The sequence below is a fragment of the Trachinotus anak genome, unplaced genomic scaffold (genome assembly GCF_046630095.1).
Source record: "Trachinotus anak isolate AG129_WGS33_773 ecotype Australia unplaced genomic scaffold, CSIRO_AGI_Tana_v1 ptg000004l, whole genome shotgun sequence".
NCBI classification, from domain to species: domain Eukaryota; kingdom Metazoa; phylum Chordata; class Actinopteri; order Carangiformes; family Carangidae; genus Trachinotus; species Trachinotus anak.
Genome location: NW_027273855.1, coordinates 13,639,037 through 13,657,052, shown reverse-complemented (window position 1 = coordinate 13,657,052; position 18,016 = coordinate 13,639,037). Strand labels below are relative to the sequence as shown.

Below are 18,016 nucleotides of genomic sequence, written 5' to 3'. Positions count from 1 at the left end.
CACCACCATTGGTTAGATTGCTGTCTGCGTGTGTGTACGAACTTAGTGCATGAATGTTTGTGTTCACCTGTGAGTGTCTGTGTGCAGGCCAACTGCATATCCTCACGTGTGACTGTGTGCGTGAGAGAGCCTTGACTTTAAAGCTGGAAAGATAGCATTTTTTTTTATTATTATTTGTGCACTAACCTTCTGTGTGTTCACCAAGGGTGTGACCTGCAGTGGCCCAGCTGACTCAGCCAAGTGGCATTCCTGTATAGGTGGAAGTGCACCGGCTCTTGTTCACCAGCAACAAAGGAGATGGAAGGTGGGAGTGCACAAAACAGTGGAGAGCTTTGAATAAAAACACGAGCGGCGTGTATCAATGACTTACACAAGACGTAAATCATTTCAGTGAGGGGAGGTGCTCTCCCCCTTGCTCTCTCTCTCTTTCTCTCTCTCTCTCACACACACACACACACACACACACACAAACATTAACCTCAAAAGAAGTTTTCACATACTATAGGTATGCATGTGCACACACACTTACATAGTGTGCACATGCAGATGAACATAGTACTCTCTCTCTCTCTCTCTCTCTCCCTCTCTCTCTCTCCCACACACACACACACACACACACGCAGACACACACCCATACCCTTCATAGATATGTATAACACGCTCCCTCCACTCCTGGCTGCACGCTCCACCCTCAGTCCTAGAGGACAGGCTGGTTGACCCAGGAGGAGGGGATTGTGGGGGAGGGAGGGGGAGAGGTAAGAGCAGACGAAGCTCAAATTCATTTCTGCTGGTGGTGCTGGGGGCACAGCACATTGCAGGAGCCTAACGTGACGCACAAGGAGCCGGGACACACATGGCTATCAAATGGATTACCCTGACATACACTTTTGAAGTACAACACAGCGAGGACAATACAGTCAGCAGACACACAAAGGACTTAAACAGACCTCGCAGAACTTCTTTGTCACACTGACCAAAAGAGGAAAACAAAAGGTACCGGGCTTTGATGAAGCCTCATTGATTCCCCCCCCCCCCCCCCCTGCCTGATTGATTCAGGAGCCAGCTGATATTACACTGATACTGACAGACTGAGGATGTGAATCTTTTAGGTAAAATTCGACAGCTTCTTGTCACACAGCTGCACCACTGCAGTGGATCATATGTGAGTAAGTGCCTTTTATTTACTCTTTAGCGAGTCTGTGATACGATGATAAATACTGATCGGGATATTTTTACGGTAACTCGCGCAAATACTTCTAGCTATAATTCTTTCAGTAATTCTCCTCCAATCAGCGAAAACACTTTTTCTGATGGTGTGTGGGAACACAAACCTGTTCAAAAACACATGTGTTTACTGACCAATCTAGGTCATCTCTCTGTGCATCGACAATATCTCATGTTCTCACGAGAATTTAAAACCAATTCTTGTTCATTAATCAGTCATCATTATCGTCAATTTTATTCTAGCATTTTATTATAATTTATTTCATTATAATACCACCATTTAAAACATTATAACTTTTGTAACATGATAATATATTTTATGACATGCTGTGAAGATAATGGTGACACTGTCAAAAAAACAACGAAAACAAAAAGAAATTAAAAAAAAAAAAAATTAAACAGACAAAAAAAAGGAAAAGAAAGAAAAAAAATCTGGAATTCAGTCATTAATAATATTGAGGAGGAAAACAAAACAAATTATTTTTAGGAACAGTAAACTTGTTTCAGGAGGTGTTAGTATGACTTAAGTAAATGAATGTGTTGATTATGAATTGAATATATTTGTAAAAAAAAATTAAGGTCAACTGATGTCACATTTGCAGTTATATACGTGATTACTTACAAATACATATTCAGCTGTGTAGTTTAAATAATTGAATGTCAACTTAAGTTGATTTTTTAAACATTCATAAAGCTTTAGATGAAGTAAAAATGCTCACATGTATTTACCATGCCTGCCAGTCCTGATTTGAACATATGTAATACATGTGAACACATACAGTCTGGCGCAGTTGGCTGAGCTTGATTGGAAATAATTTATGGCAGGTCCTAACTGAAAATGCATGTGGTCCTCCAAGTTTTTCCATGGATTATAAAAAGCTCAAGGGAGCCGTCAGGTTGTTAACGTGATCTGCTCTAGCATGTAATGTTAATGGGCAGTGTTGGTGACAGCTCTCAATGCTTTGTCCCATAGTCACTGAGACGGGGGGCGCAGAATACACCAAGAAATAAGGATACGCGTGAGAAAGCTTACCATGCACTGAAAACAAGGTGAGAGCAGACAGGGGCATACAGTATATACTCACCTTGGGGTGCTCTTCCTTTATGTGCATGTGTGTGTTTGTGTGTCTGTTTCTTTGTGCATGTGTGTGTGTCCTGCCCTTATTTTAAAAAGCAAATCGACGGCCCTGAGATGATTAAAAAGGAGTTTTGGGGCCCCCGGCCAGCTGTGTGTTTATGGTAAACACAAGTCTGTATCCTCAGAGCTCACTGATTTATTGCCATTGACATTTAAACGATTTGTGTGATATAACAACTCATTATTCACCATATAACACAATGGAAATAAGAAAGTTTCAATGACAGTGAAGTCTTGACCATGGAAAAATCACAGAATGAATTCTCAGTGAAAGCCTGTGTCTCTACCATCACAGCAGTTCGTCCTGTCCGTTTCTGCTAATGCAATAACTATTAAATACTCTCTCTAGGTAGACAGTTGAATCAACAAATCACTGTTTGGCAGAATTATGTTTTGGTGGTTGAGAGCACAAAGATGTCTGTATCAACCAAAGTGCTTTAAAGGGGTTTTTCCATTAATCATAGGCTTTCCTTCTTTGTGTGTGTGTGTGTGTGTGTGTGTGTTTGGCACAATCACTAATATTCTCAAAATGACTTTCTTGATTGTAGCCACCATCAGGAAAAATCATCATCATCATCATTACTATTATTTTCATGGTCAATTTAGTCTGGTCTCTAACAGGGAATCATTTCATCATGTGGCACAGATCTGACCATATCAGCTACAAACCTCTAGGCCTGTTTAAGCTGATGCACTGACTTTGTGGCCCAGTTTCCAATCTTCAGGGGGAATACTCTGAATTTTATATCAGTTGTGTGACGTGAAGAAGGCCCTGTTTTGTTTTGGGCACATGCTTGTTGGCAGTGCGCTGGTTAATGATACATAACAAGAAAAACAGTGGTCTCAGGAACAGGCTTTATCAGTGCTGATAAGGGGACTTGGACCTTCTTCCACACCAGACCCAGTGAGTTCTGTCCACTGGCTGATGTATTATGGAAATAAACTCACAGTGATATTTGTGAATACAATGAGCGCTGCGCCACACACAGCTGATATGTGGGCAAGTAATGACTGTATGAGTGTGTGCAATGAGGTGTGGTCCCTCATGATTAACATTTAATGGGTTGTTTGGGCAAGACAGTAAAAGAACAAAGTGTTTACATTTATCGCTCACATGGGCTACAGTCTGTGGTGAAGAAGCAGAGTGACACCCTCTGAAAGAGAGGAATGAATCATGGATACAGAGCTGTGAATCTGATTTTTAATGAGTACAGCAGGCAGGTGCCTCCACAAATTGAAATGCATAAATATATATGAAGTATCCACCTGCCATTGAGCCGACTCATTCAGATGGTGAATTTATGCTGTATGTCAGAGCGCCAATGGGGATCTAATTTACTGATATGTGGGTCTTAAAGAAGAGAGTGTGGTCATAGCTGCTTTATCATGCAGATGAAATGCAGCACAGCCCAGCATGTACTGCCGCATGACTCACCCAAACCTTTATTATGTAAGAATCTATTGATTGGTATACAAATAAAGTTGCTATAGAGAGAAAAGCAGCGCAGAAGACCAAAGCTTAAATAAATCACATGGTGTGGATCTAGTCCTTGATTCCTCTATTTATTTTCATTCATCTAAGATTTAATCTGGGCCAGACCCTTTTAATCCTGTTTCCTGCCACCGAGATCTATGAATGAGGGTGATAATTCAAATCAAAATAAATAATAAGCATATCAGAAACTATTTCCCCTGCACTTTTCATCCTTAATGACAGGGGGTGGAGGACTGGTTAGGATAGACAGAGAGAAAAGGATTGGGTGGATGAATGTGAAGATTTAGAGAAAAAAAAGAGAGAAAGAGAGAAGAGCAGATGAGAGGGTGAAATTAGCAACAGGTTGTTTGAGTGTACACACGGCTGCTAATGAGGAAAGAGAGGTCCTCATTCATCAGACTAGGTCAAACCTGGTCAAAGGGAACTAATCACTGTCAGGCACACACAAGACAGACGGCGAGGTGACGGGTCATTCATTATGTTTGGATTATTGCACCTAGTGCATAAGCACCTGTTTTGTTTGTCACTGCTGCCACCACCATGTTAGTGACTGATCCACGTTAAATCTGCCAGCTGGGTTCACTGTCGGCGTCTTAACATGCAAATACGATCCTCTGTGTATGAAAAGTGAAGAGTTTGTTTCCCTGCCACGCAAGACATTTCAAAACAAAGCAAGAGATGGATGATGTTTTTACCCCGAAATACAGTAGGGACAGTAGGTTCAGTGTCTACGTCATGTTAAATATTTCAATTTATTGTGAGAGTTGTTTCTTATTTGACCACGAGTGGAAGTTTACCTGCAAGGACCATGGCAGCGGTTTCACTTTTCATCCCGTTTATTAGAAGTCCCTTGAAGCTTTACCTCACAACTAACCTTTTTTCAAACCTTGCTTTTTGAATTTGAATGTATTTTGTCTACTATTCATTCCCACACAATATTAAACTCCATTAGCAAACTCTAGAAACTTGACTGAGGTATGTAAACATTCATAATCTAGATGAAGTCTGAACTGATTTCTTTCAAAAAGACATTTTTGAGAGGTGAAGACTTCTAGTCAACTTGTGCTTTAATTGCATCACCACGGAATAATAATGTAACTCCAACAACAATGAATGCAGACTTGTTAATCACTGAGGCAGATTATATAATGTAAGATTCAAGAGACTGCTTATTCATATTAATTACCCACACGGGACCAAACGGTATAGCTTGCATCTGCAAATGATCAGCAAAAAGGTCAAAGGGCTAAAACCTGCAAACACACTGGTATGGTCCGCAGAACGTACCCCTTTTTTATTGCCCGGACCAACATTTTAGTTCACAATTGTTTAACTCCGCTGAAGTTAAGTCCATGAGTCCCAGAGAGTGATCACATCTCATCGGGTTGAGAACCAAATTATACTCTCGTCTAAACATATTATTTTGAATGGTTGCCACATGACAAAATTGCACATGACGTAGCTTGTCAAAGTTAATGACCAAAACATGACGAGCGAAGACGACTGACGTGTTGAAAGATGTGAATGGTTGGAAGCTATAATGTTTACTAGCACACTTTAACTACCTGTTTCTGTTATCCCTGAGGCCCTGAGTGTGTGGAAAGCAGTGCAGGATAGAGAGGACATGAAAATGGATGGTTCCACACTGGTTTGCTTCTGGAGAGGAAAGCAAGGGAGGGATTGACTCCATCATTAATCAGAGTGAAAGCTTTAAAGTAAAGACAGGATGCAACATACTGCACGAACTACTGAAAGCAGTCCATCAAGCACAGAGATGGAATAATTTGTGCTTTACATTAAGTCGATCAGACAGATGGGACTGCTGTGCTGTGCCTGTGTTATTAAGGAGAGAGCACGGCGGAATACATTTTCAGACACAGGGTACATAAATGGATACATTAAACTGCATTCAGCACAGTTCTGGAGACAACATTTACTTTCTCTATGCACCTTCAGTTTAAGGAATTTCCTCTGAGGTCGGGAAACGTCAGTGCCAGAAGTTTTGCGCTATCCGTGGGTCTCCTGTAGTTTAGCCATTGAGCAATTTGAAGACAATCCATCTTGATTTCTTGGATGCACAAACCATGCAAATGAGACATGAGTATATTTGGAGAAAATAGTTTGTGTCCTTCAGGAATCTAGGAAAGCTGGGGCTAATTCAGAACAAGACTTAGAGATGGCAACAAGTCTTAGCACTATTACAGACGGTTCTTCCTACCATTCATTAATCCTCATATTACCTTTTACTGAATAGAATTTGGGAACATTACTGTAATACTGCGGATTAATTTCTGAGGCTACACTGGTCTTAAAGCACATCCCAAAGCCATTATGTTTTATCTGCACAGAAGCATACTTGAAAAGGGGATTTCACATCAGAAATTAGTCACATGGGCAAATATACATAATGAGATTATACAGTGGGTATAAAGGACCGCAGCAGCACAAAGAATCCTCTCATGAATTGTGCTGTAATTACAGAGAGGGGCACAAGGCATCTCAGGTCCCAAGAAAGAGAGGCCAGGAGATTCCTTGATGGAAAAAGACCCCGTTGTCTAAACCCTTATTAAAAGAAACTTGAAAAAGAAAAAAATAATAAACAGATAATAAGAAATAGTATTATTAGCTTTGATCCAAAGACCTTTGAACGGGGGGCTGAATATTTGAGCAGAATTCTAAAAACTCACTAAACCAATGCAGACGTAGAGGGAAAAAAATAATAAAGCTTTGATTTGGTTTAGCCATTTATGGCAGTGTTGTGGTTGCCTGGTGTGGCTGCAGGGATTCACTCAAACAAAAAGAGTGTTTTGACTGACCTCACAGCAATGGCTCTGCTCAGATTCTCTCCCTTTCATCCACGGCTATACCTTCACGCTGGGCGCAGAGGTCCAGCTGGCCTGGCTTGTCATGCATTCATCTGAATACATTCCTCTGGCAAAGCCAGCATGTAACACTTAACAATGTGTTCAGCTATGTTATCTCACACACCCAGCGGTGAGTGCGTTATTACTAGCAAATTGACCATTAGGTCTCAACAGAGTTGTGAGAACAACCTTGTAATGTCTTGTTAGTCACACTCAATCGCACAATACTATCACTATAGTTTTCCTCCTATTCTTAGATGTGGAAAATTTCCAAGCACCCATTGTATATCTCACCACTCCTTGCGCATTAGTAAAAATAACACATCAATATGGTGTCAATCTACACATGCTCTGTGATAACTAATAGCAAAGCCCTCTTTAGAGCTGTATTTGCCCTCCTTCTTTCTCAATGTTCTCCTTATCATTCTCTTTCCACGGCTCCATTGTCTTACCTTTTCTTGCAGTTTTTATTTCTTTTCCTGCCCTTTCTCCACACTGCCTTTATTACTCTTCTTTCATCTTCCTCCATTTTTCCTCCCAGACTTTCTTCTCTGTTGAGTTTATTTGACCAAAGCTGCCTCCAGCATCCCACGACTCTGTTTCTTAAACTGTCATCTTATTCCTATCAACTTTCTGTTCTTTTGAGCCATTTATTTATAAGCAAAGAAAAATAAACGTAAAATTTATTGAGATCAACAGAGAGTGTGACTGGGAGAAAAGAAAAGAATGCCTGGATGTATGAGAGAAAGATGAAGAAGGAGGGGGAGGAACAAAAACAGGGGGAAAACAGGAATGTATGGGGTAAGCCTGGGATGAGAGCGATTATGAGAGCGGAGGTGAAGGAATAAGAGTGGTGGGATAGAGAGGAAAGCTGTCAAATCAACCTTGAGAAAATATTGCAAAGAAAATAAACCATACTAGACTTGCGTCAAACACAACTGGAAGCTTTGGGAGATGGACAAACACACACTGAAGACTTAAAAAAAATTTGGAGACAGCACCAAAAACACAACATTCACATGATGATTACTACAGTATTTGGCTTTCATTACTTTCAGTCAAATTTCAAGAAATTGCTTAAAAGAAGCTGTTTATAATATACGATGTGAAATATGTAGCATCATCGTGGATCTTGAATGAAAGGCCCAAGTGTTTCGGTTTGTATTCTCAGCGGTGTGATAAGAAAAACCCTGAGTACAAAATTGCTCAGCTGACAAATGCAAGGGCAACGAGAGGAAATTGAATAAACGGGCACTGATATTATGATAATTCAGAACAAGTAAATTGTTTGTTGATAAATCTGCACTTGGTAAAATTTGAGTATTGACAGTCTTATGACCCTGCACCAGATATCATTTTCCAAAGGGCATCGTTTAAACAAACCACAAACAACAACATATTATACTGGCGTTCCCACATTAACACTTTGTTTGTCTTTCAGGAATGGAAAGCATCAGTGTGGAAACGGACTGGGATGGCTTAGCCCTCTCCTCTCTGGTCACCACAGGAAGGAACAACTTCTCGTCTTCGTCCTTGTTTGTCTCTGAACTGAACTCCTTCAACACTTCGCACAGTGGGGGATCCTTCTTTGGGATCTTCCCTGAGAATGGTTCCACCACCACTCCCCACACCGTGCCCCAGCCCAGGGTCAGGGACCTGAGCCTGGCCAGGGCTGAGATTGCAGTGCTCGGGCTGGTGCTGGCTCTCACCACCCTGGGGAACAGCTTTGTGCTGTGGGTGCTGCTGAGGAGGAGGAAGCACAATGCGCCCATGCATGTCTTCATGGTCAACCTGTGTGTGGCTGATCTGGTGGTGGCCCTCTTTCAGGTCCGTTCACAAGCTGCTTTAAAGAATAAATGGAACATAAAGTGTAGTGGCCAAAGCATTTCAATCACCAAACTGTTTCTTTCACTTTTAGATAATAACTTATCTAATCTAATTTTCTTTTTAAAATCTGTGTATCAGGTTCTTCCTCAGCTAATATGGGACATCACAGAGAGGTTTCAGGGGCCTGACTTCCTTTGCCGGTCCATCAAGTACTTGCAGATTGTGGGCATGTTTGCTTCCTCCTACATGATAGTTGCCATGACAGTGGACCGACACCATGCCATCTGCTGCCCGTTGCAGGCCTACCGTGGGGGAGCAGTGTCCCGCTGGAACACCCCTGTCATGGTGGCCTGGGGCCTGGCACTAGTCCTCAGCATACCGCAGGTAGGGAACGGGCGAACACACAGGCAAACAAAACCTCTTTCACATACACACGCACACAAGAAAACACATGGTGAAATAGGAAATGAGTGCTCAGTGGGCGTTAACACCCTTATTGCTACAGTAGAACTCAAGATGTTGTCTATTTTTAGCTCTGTGAGGTCACTGCAGTTCAACTAATGGAGGAGGAAACTGACAGTCATGTCTGTGAGTGTGCTGACCCCCCCCCCCCCCCCCCCCCTCCCTTTTGTTCGTTCTGTCAGGTGTTCATCTTCTCTCGCTCAGAAGTGGCTCCTGGAGAGTTCGAGTGCTGGGGTCACTTTGCTGAGCCGTGGGGGCTGAAGGCTTACGTCACCTGGATGACTGTGGCTGTCTTCCTCCTTCCCGCACTCATCATTACCATCTGTCAGGTAATTCTGGTTGTACTAGCTGGACTCTCAAATCTCTGCACAATCCACAAAGACCATTGACTAGGATTACATACTGTTGGCAACATTATCCAATAATGAAGTGAATGGCATGAATGAAATGCTGTTTTGTTTTCATGCAGGGTGCATTCGGCAGGCATTGTTTGATTACCCGGGGGGGGGACTGCGGTTGGTGTTATGTAGCATCTCATGGTGGATAGGCATTCTGGGCTGCCTCCCATCAGCCCCGCTGCTCTATTTAGGGAAAGATATTTCCAGGGTCCAGCTATTTCCCCTAATTAACACAGCACTTGGAAGACCACTGCTGAGACTGGTGCTCAGAAAATCTGCCCACTCTGAGAACCTCCTGCCAGCAAGTGGAATGTACCAGATCTCTGCCAAACACAGAATCCTTGACCCTTTTTCATTATCACATTTCAAATCGACTTTAGAGACTTTTTCAGAAGTATGATGTAGAATCTGTGGACAGAAATAATTTAGAAAGTTTCAACCGACTCAACTGATTAACTAGTATGTAATTAACAAGTATATACTAGATGCAATTATGGATTTGAGACAAGTGGCTTATCAAATTGTGCCCCAATAAAACTATTTTTAAAGGTAAAGGGTAGCAGAAGAACAGTGGATGGCAGGAACAATCCTTAAATTCAGTAAAAATAAATATGGATACAATCGCCCATTAATACTTGATTTCAAATTATTGTTTAAGTTGCTCAGGAGACCATGGAGAATTACTTAGCTGGAATTAAAATTCTATGGCAGCTATGCTTAATTAACAGAGTGCAGGAATAGTTGTATTTAATAGTGCGGCATAAAATTGTCTGACACTGGTTTATGGCTGTTGGTGAAGGCCAACACACTGTCTTTCGAATCAAATTTCCTGGCACTGTTACAGCAGAAATTCAAAAATGATTGTCTGCCAGAGCAGAGACAAGCATCTGAGTCTGGCATGTGTCAGTCATAAAAGTTAATCCTCAGGTCCTGATACCTTGTTTCTCTCTAATATTAAACAGTAGTTAGTGATGATAATGTGCTTGTTTTTCAGATAAGAATCTTCAGAGAGATTCACAATAACATCTACTTGAAGTCAGAGAGGGTTGTGATGGCTGAGTTGAAGAAGAATGAAATCCTCTTCCGCTTCCACAGCTTTAAGAAGGAGGATGAGCGGGCCAGGGAGAGGGGGAGACGGGCGTCCGGAGGTGGGGGCAGGGATGGGAGAGGAGGACAGCACTTAAAGGGTGCAAATAACGGCCCTCAAAATAACATACACAATGGTCAAGTGGGAGATTGCTATGACTATGTACCATCTGCTATTCAGTATAACAGTTGCCATGGTGAACATGTGACAACAACAACAGCAACAACATCGCCAACACAGCAGCAAGCACTAAACAGCTCAGATTACCAGGAGTCCTACACATCCTACGAGCTGGCCACAGGCTCACCCCGCTGCTCCCTGGACTATGTTCCCCCTCACCCTTCAGCTGCTCCACCTCCAAGCATCACTAAAGCCATGTCCAAAACAGTGAGAATGACTCTGGTGATTGTGCTGGTGTACACTATCTGCTGGTCACCATTCTTCATTGTCCAGCTGTGGGCAGCCTGGGACCCCAACCCTCCAGACCAAGGTCGGTCACAAACATCTTTTATGGTTACTGTTTATCCATGTCACCAGCCTGATTTCAAAGAGCTTTTGCTCCATCACTGCAACATTCCCAGTGCATGCCCTCAAAAAAACCAAAAAAACAAAACAGACATCTGTGTTATAACCACTCTAAATTAATAATTTAAGTTGTTTTTCTTAGAGGGATTGATCCTCTTTAGCCGAGTTTATCCATTTAATAGCTCTAAATGTGCAAACCTTATCTGCTTTGCCCTGAAGGCAGCCACAAACAAAAGCTAAATGACTGGGTCTGGTTTATAACAGCAACCTCTGATCAATGCTGTTGTCCATCGCAGTGAGTTTTAATACAATCTCACTAATTACTCCAAGGACAAGCTGCAGCGCATATGTGGTAACAGTAGACGAAATACAACGTCAAAAACAATGTTTGTTTTTATCCCACACCTAGAGACCCCTGAATTCCTCCTATCTGGCCTGGCGTCCGTATCTGATGATGTCTTTGCTGGCAGCCGGAGATTAAGCCAGCAAGGCTAGTGTAACCATAATTTGTGGCTGATAGTATGGACTGTGTGGGTGTCTGAAGCTAAAGGCAAACACTTGAGGCTAGTAAATAACAACCTGTTTACATCCCCTGCTGATTTTGCAATGTGGCCAGATGTTGACATTTCATCAACAATGATCCGCGCCAGCAGCTTGCACACACAATCAAAATCACAAGCAGACACACAGAGCAAGGCACGTAAGCATGCACGCATACACACACCCGCACATGCATATACAAATTGTGCTCACATGCACATACAAGTATGCTTACACACAAATGACACACACACGCACACACACACACACACATACACACTTGATTTTTATCAGCTTTCTATTCTAAAGGCACTTTGTCCCTATTGTCCTCAACTGGCCACAGTGAAATGAGCATTTAGTTATTACATAAAAGACTCATTATAGCCTCCAGGGAAAAAAAGAAAAGAAAAACAGAAAAAGGAAGTATGTAGGATTTTGTCCCTCTGGGATATTTACACTCCTGTTGCCATTTCTGAAGGAAGAAAAAAGAAAAACAATAATCCTGAATGGTTTATATTCAAACTGAATAGTTGTACATATTTATGTCTGTTTCGTAAGAGAGAAGAGAACAATGTGGTATAAAACGTGATCATCTGTCTACTTTTGGAAGAATGTTCACCTCTAGTTTGCAAACTGACCATGTGAAAGTCACATTTCTACATGTGCATACATACATGTTTATGTACTTGTCTTCTCGTGTGTGTGTCCTCTGCAGGAGTGGCCTTCACTATCCTGATGCTGCTGGCCAGTCTGAACTCGTGCACCAACCCGTGGATCTACACAGCCTTCTCCAGCAGCGTGTCCAGAGAGCTGCAGAACCTTCTGAACTGTTGGTCGCGACCTGGCCGCCGGGGCTCCCTGCCCGATGACTCCACCACCACACACACCTCCACCACCAAGGACGGCCTGTACTGACAGAGGGCGATGAGACAGAAAAAGATGTCAGACACAGAGACATGTTTGAAAAGACATGCATGGCTGCACATGTGGCCGTTGCACAAATGTGCTGTTGCAGACAACTCCGCCAAGCACCAACACCACCTCCAGCATTGCAGCCCGAGGACGGAGAATGCTGACCTCCACCAGATGTTTCCAACAACAAAGGACAGCTGTGCTGTCAACAGGACTTCTATCTGTAATCACCTGTCCTCTCCACTCCAGCAGTGAGATAGGGTGTCATTGAAGATGTCAGCAGCATTTTATGAGGGCTCTGTGGAATATACAGTGGCAGTCAGTGATAGCATCTACAGTACAAATTGTCCTTGAGAGTAAAGAGATTTTCACCTCTATAGCTGTTAGAATAAAACTGTGCAATGATTCACACAGGAAAAACTCTTGCCCCGTACAGACAGAGCAGAGCAACAGGAATGCAAGGGGTGGATCACTGCATTAATACCCTTACTACACACCTAATGTACAAAGCAGCAGACGGAGCTGTGGGTGTAGAGGAAACAAAGCAGCAGGCTAAGGGAAAGAGAGAGAGAGAGAGACATACACATACAGACAGCGAGACAGACCAAGACTGCTGTTGGACTGAGAGCAGACAGGGGATGACATGGATGTTAGAGCTGCAGGAGTGGTCCTGAGAAGGCTGTAGTTGAAATCTAATAATGTGAACAAACTTTGTTAAATCAAAGAAAGTAGATTAGAGACGGATGCTTGAGGCTGAATTCATATTAGCTCAGGAGGATTTCGGGTTCCAAAGAACAATAGTGATTTGTTAGCAAGATGGATGGAGATTCACTTATGAGGATTTTGGCAGTAGGGTCAAGACATCGCCCAACGAGGACCTGGAGTACTGTGGATTTACACAGACAGAAATACACACACATTCATAAACAAACAGAAGTTGAGGGTTAGGCTCATGGGGGCAATCCAGGTTTCCACATCCAACTGGGACACAATTATGTGATTGTATTTCGTACAAGCACAAAATATGAGGTACAAAAAAATACCTTCCTGTCATGCTCTCCTGAAAATATGAAAACGACATCATGCAGAAGAGGCAGGAAGGAAACAAATAAGAGACATTCCATGTATAGCGATGAACAATGTAAAGTATATTTATTAAAAATGTAAGGCACATTAGATATTATTACATTTTGTGTAAGATAAATACTGAATGTAAATCATACAATTGTAATGGTCCGATATGTGTAGTAGAAAACAAGATGTCAAACCAAAGACTTTTTTTTAAAGCTGGACTGTAGAATCTTTTCAGGTCTTCACAGTAGAGATGTTACAAAGCTTCAATAGATAAGACACTATCAAGTGTAAACAGAGACCACTGGACATCATTAAGAAAAAGAAAAACTTCACAGCAACAGTGAAAATACTCCCAGATAGATCCAAGTGCCTGTAATGTAGAGGGGCCTCCCTCACTGGATTAATCTTCGAATGATGTCAGCCATGTTATTCTTAGACTTACCACCTGAGCAGGGATCACTGAATATATCACACCATGAGCCATGTGTTCTTCTATCTTTTTATTTATTGTTGCATAAAAGAATATATATATATATATATATATATATACTGGATATGAATATTTCAGTTCCTGTTACTGCCCTATGTTCATGTACGGTTTTATATCATATTTCAAAAAAGAGTAAAGAGAAGAAAAAAGAAAAAAGAGTAATGTATTATGCCCCTCAACTACATGACAGATAAAATAGCACTGTTTTATATATATAAGTAATAACAGATTAGAATTGACTGTATATGGTCAAACTATCCATTTCAGATGAGATGTTCCAGAAAATAATGGTGTGTTTTTTTAATGCTCATTTTGAGCCAGTTTAGCACATTCTTTTTTCGTGAGAGAGCAGTGTTATGTGAGTCTGCAGGCCAATACTGGGATGCTTTCAAGGTGTCTCAGGAGTACTTGTCTGGCTTGAAGAAGACGCCTCACCTTTTCCTCTGCGCGGCCAGGGTGTTTGGGCTTTCAGCACGCCACTGTGCATTTGTTCCCCAGACACAAGCCCCCACTTTGATTCTTTGCCAAATGAAAGGCTACAGCAACAACATCCCATGTCCCACTTTGTTATATCAGGAAATGGATGAACTTCTCTCAAATCCTGGGGGTGTTCATGAATTTTACTCTTCCTATCAGGAAGCTGGGAGGTCAGAGGATGATTCTTCTCTGCTGAAAGGGCCAGACTTCAGATCCATCCAGCCTTTGAGATTTATGGGAGAGGCCAGACCCACTTTGTTGTGCATTATACTGCCTGCACAGCCATTAGTGAGCATTACAACAGCTAAATAATGAATATATTCTAATAAGTGGAGAATTTTATGGCAGAAACACCTCTAAATAGCCACAAAAATTAGACCTATGATTTTCACAGAATTCATCTGTGGGTCTGTATTGTTTCTTAAGGATGGAAAACCTGACAGTATCACTCTAACCACCATCATCCCCCCTGTCAGAGCAAATGATAGATGGTCTATGGGGTATGTCATTGGTTTTTGTAATCCGGTGTGTGTGTGTGTCTGTCAGTGTGGGTGTGTTTATGTGTAATGTACTGATGTACCTGGTTTCCATATTGAATTGCGGCTGATGTCTAAACTCAAGGTCATGTCTTCATTACAGTGGGGCAGCGCTTCCTGCCAGCTCTGTGGCTGCGATGGGGTATAAGGGAAATAAATGACCCAGCTGTGTGACTGTCAAAAGGGCAGGGAAGTGGGTGAACTTCCCTCTTAAAATCAATTTAGGTTCAGCCAAGGACTACATCCAGGCTCTGAAGAATGATGGAGCCCCCCAGCCTTGACCAAAGTCGGTATAAATCAGACCTGGAGCCAGGAGCTTTACTACACTGAGCAATGTGTCTGCATTGCTTAACTCAAGACCCCTCAACAGACCTGATGACTGCCGAAACTGCTACTAAGCTCATTCCAAGACAACGGGAGGCATATCTGGCTCTCACCAACTTACACAATCAACTCCAGAGTCTGTTAGCAGAGAGCACTGGAGCATCATACTTTATAATCAGAGGAAGCAAAAGAAAAATGAGCCAGGCTATCGATCATGCACTGTTTTTGGGGCAGTTTTTGCCAAATATAGCTAGACTTTTATTTTTATTGGCTACAATTATGTGCACCAAATCTCGCCTCATATGTTTGAGAAGATGAAGTACTTACTGATTTAAAAGGGGTTATTCCCCCTGAGAGCCAGAGGATCAAGGGTTGGCTTTTATCACTTTCACCCACCTTGTTTTCATTACTTAAAGCATGGTTGTGTTTACACCTCAACACAACCCTGTAATTTCTATTCTTCGTAGTAAAAACAGGCATGTGGACAGTGTCTGATAAAACCCATTTTATGGGAGCTCATTCAACATGCGTTCACAAGATTCATGTGCAAAGAAATGGTCTGTTGTGATGTGTCTGCTCCTGTTTAACCTACAGTATTTCTTGACTCACAGCCAGAGGTGCACAAAAATGCCACAAAAAAAAAAAGAAATGTGGAGGGGATGTCCAAAAGTTATACATTTACACAAAAGAGGAGAGAGAGAAAAGGTCAGTCTCCCCATATATGGCTGGCTCTTGACTGGCAGCTGCATTGACAGGCACAGCGGACTAGAGGATGCCTAAAGAGGACAGGAAGAGGAAGACAGTAAAACTGTTGTGGTTTAAGCAGCTCTACATATAGCATGCCTCACTGTACATACACATCCATGAAATAACAGAACAATAACTGTTATTACAGTGTAAGGAAGGGGAAGCAGCATGAAAAGATACCGTCTGTTTTCTGCTTATTGAACTTGCCCACAGTTTGTTGACCTTGTTCTGCTTTACAAATTGTGTGAAGAACGAGTGGTAAAAACAATGTTTGCAGCAGAGACAGAAAGTGTGACTTCATGTGAGAATCATTTGTGCGACGCCAGTTTCCACATTGCTGAATCTCGCTAAGCCCATCCATGTCTGCCCCCGGAGTTGGTTTTTTTTACACACCTCTGTCAAAGCAGCTTTTCTCTGCCTCACAGCACACACGCACACACACACACACACACACACACACACACACACACACACACACATACAGATTCATCTTCAGCAACTCCTATTTCTCAGTAAAATGCTTTGTCTTACATAATAATGTGGTACCTCTAAAAACAAAGCTACAAGATGCTTTGTGTTAGTAAATCAAGATTAAAATCCTGTGTTGTGTAATTATATTGATAAATAAAATAAATAAATAAATGTAATTCAGATTTGTTTGTTTGCATGGCCTAAATCATTCACCATTGAAATAGTAAACTATGACTTCCTCTGAGTGTGTTCATTCTGCAACAACAACAATCTCCAAATATTTCATCCTACATCCGCAATTATCTGCCCTGAGGTCAGAGTCATAAACTCCGAACTCCATCACAAAGAGAAGGAAGAGTCTTGTGTCAGCATCGACTCAGTGGCCTGCTTTGACTGTTTGTTCTGTCCATTTATATCCCTCCATCCAGCTGCCCTCCACTTGCAACAGTCTAATAGGTGACTCCATGTGGGAGTGTCTGGACTCGCTCCAGCTCATGTCTTCTCTCATTCAACAACACTGTGATGCGTGTATTATCTCCTTGCTAAAGGTGACAGAAAACAAAAGCTCAGATGTGCTTACACCACAAAAAGTGCGTGTTTGTGCTGACAAAGCTACAGAAAAGCAGACATATGAGAGATTTCTTTGTATGCTTGGTACACTGTCAAGTGTTTATGGGAGTGGATCAGGTTACTCATACACAAAGTTTACATTATTCTCATGTGCGTCAGTGAGAAGTTGCAGTTGTGCTGTAGATGAAAAAGCAGCACTCTATGTGCTGTACAGTGTGCGCACACACTGATACAGGCCAGCTACAGAAATAGACATGCTAAGTTTAAATCTCTAACAAACTAGATCACATAGGCACGAGACAGTCCTGAGTATCTATAAATGTGACAAAATTGAGCAAAGTGGATGTTAAACAGAACATCAGCTCAGAGTGGATTATGCAATGTGTTGCATTACATTAGCAACAGCTGATACTAAACCAGTAAAAATCACATGCAATCTGTCCATGAGGTAATAGCTGGCCTCATCGTGGCTGCAACCCACTCAAAAAGCAGCACAGAGCTGCCACAGTGTGTTCAGCTGGTGGGACTGCACTATAGCAACTCAGAGATTCACTACCAGCAGCTGTGCTATCAGTTGAATTAACGCTGAATTACTGAATTAACACCCACAACATGTTTACTGCCGGTGCATATTGAGACAAAACAGGGCAGCGAATCAGCTGCTCTGTTCAAACACTTACTCTCGTCTTGGTAATGCCAGTGGGACAGTGACGCGTCTCCTGTGCAGACAAATATAGCTCTCATGTCCACAGAGAGTTCATCCACAACATGTTTACGGCAACACATAATTGTTGTGGTTTTCTTAACGACCATAAATCCAATACAATAAGTACTTGGTGAGAGACTTTTAAAAGG

General features: G+C 42.0%; 1 protein-coding gene across 5 annotated transcripts; it reads left to right on the top strand.

Annotated features, from left to right (window-relative positions):
- Positions 1-770: 770 nt before the first annotated feature.
- LOC139620510 (vasopressin V2 receptor-like) lies at positions 771-14,192 on the top strand. Of its 5 annotated transcripts, none has more exons than XM_071476129.1 (7): positions 771-1,162; positions 2,198-2,274; positions 8,163-8,548; positions 8,687-8,932; positions 9,193-9,339; positions 10,403-10,985; positions 12,276-14,192. In XM_071476129.1, the coding sequence occupies exons 3-7, from the start codon at positions 8,165-8,167 to the stop codon at positions 12,473-12,475; spliced, it is 1,560 nt and encodes a 519-aa protein (XP_071332230.1). In that variant the 5' UTR covers positions 771-1,162; positions 2,198-2,274; positions 8,163-8,164; the 3' UTR covers positions 12,476-14,192. The 5 variants fall into 5 exon arrangements, with proteins under 5 accessions (XP_071332230.1, XP_071332229.1, XP_071332233.1 ...); XM_071476128.1 differs by having other exon boundaries at positions 771-1,166; XM_071476132.1 differs by lacking the exon at positions 2,198-2,274 and having other exon boundaries at positions 771-993.
- The last annotated feature ends 3,824 nt before the right edge of the window (positions 14,193-18,016 follow it).

Excerpts from the sequence above, each read along its gene's own strand:
- LOC139620510 (XM_071476132.1), top strand. The coding sequence starts at position 8,165 with ATGGAAAGCATCAGTGTGGAAACGGACTGGGATGGCTTAGCCCTCTCC. Across the intron at positions 8,549-8,686 it reads TGGTGGTGGCCCTCTTTCAG|GTTCTTCCTCAGCTAATATG; the intron begins GTCCGTTCACAA and ends TCTGTGTATCAG. Across the intron at positions 9,340-10,402 it reads TCATCATTACCATCTGTCAG|ATAAGAATCTTCAGAGAGAT; the intron begins GTAATTCTGGTT and ends CTTGTTTTTCAG.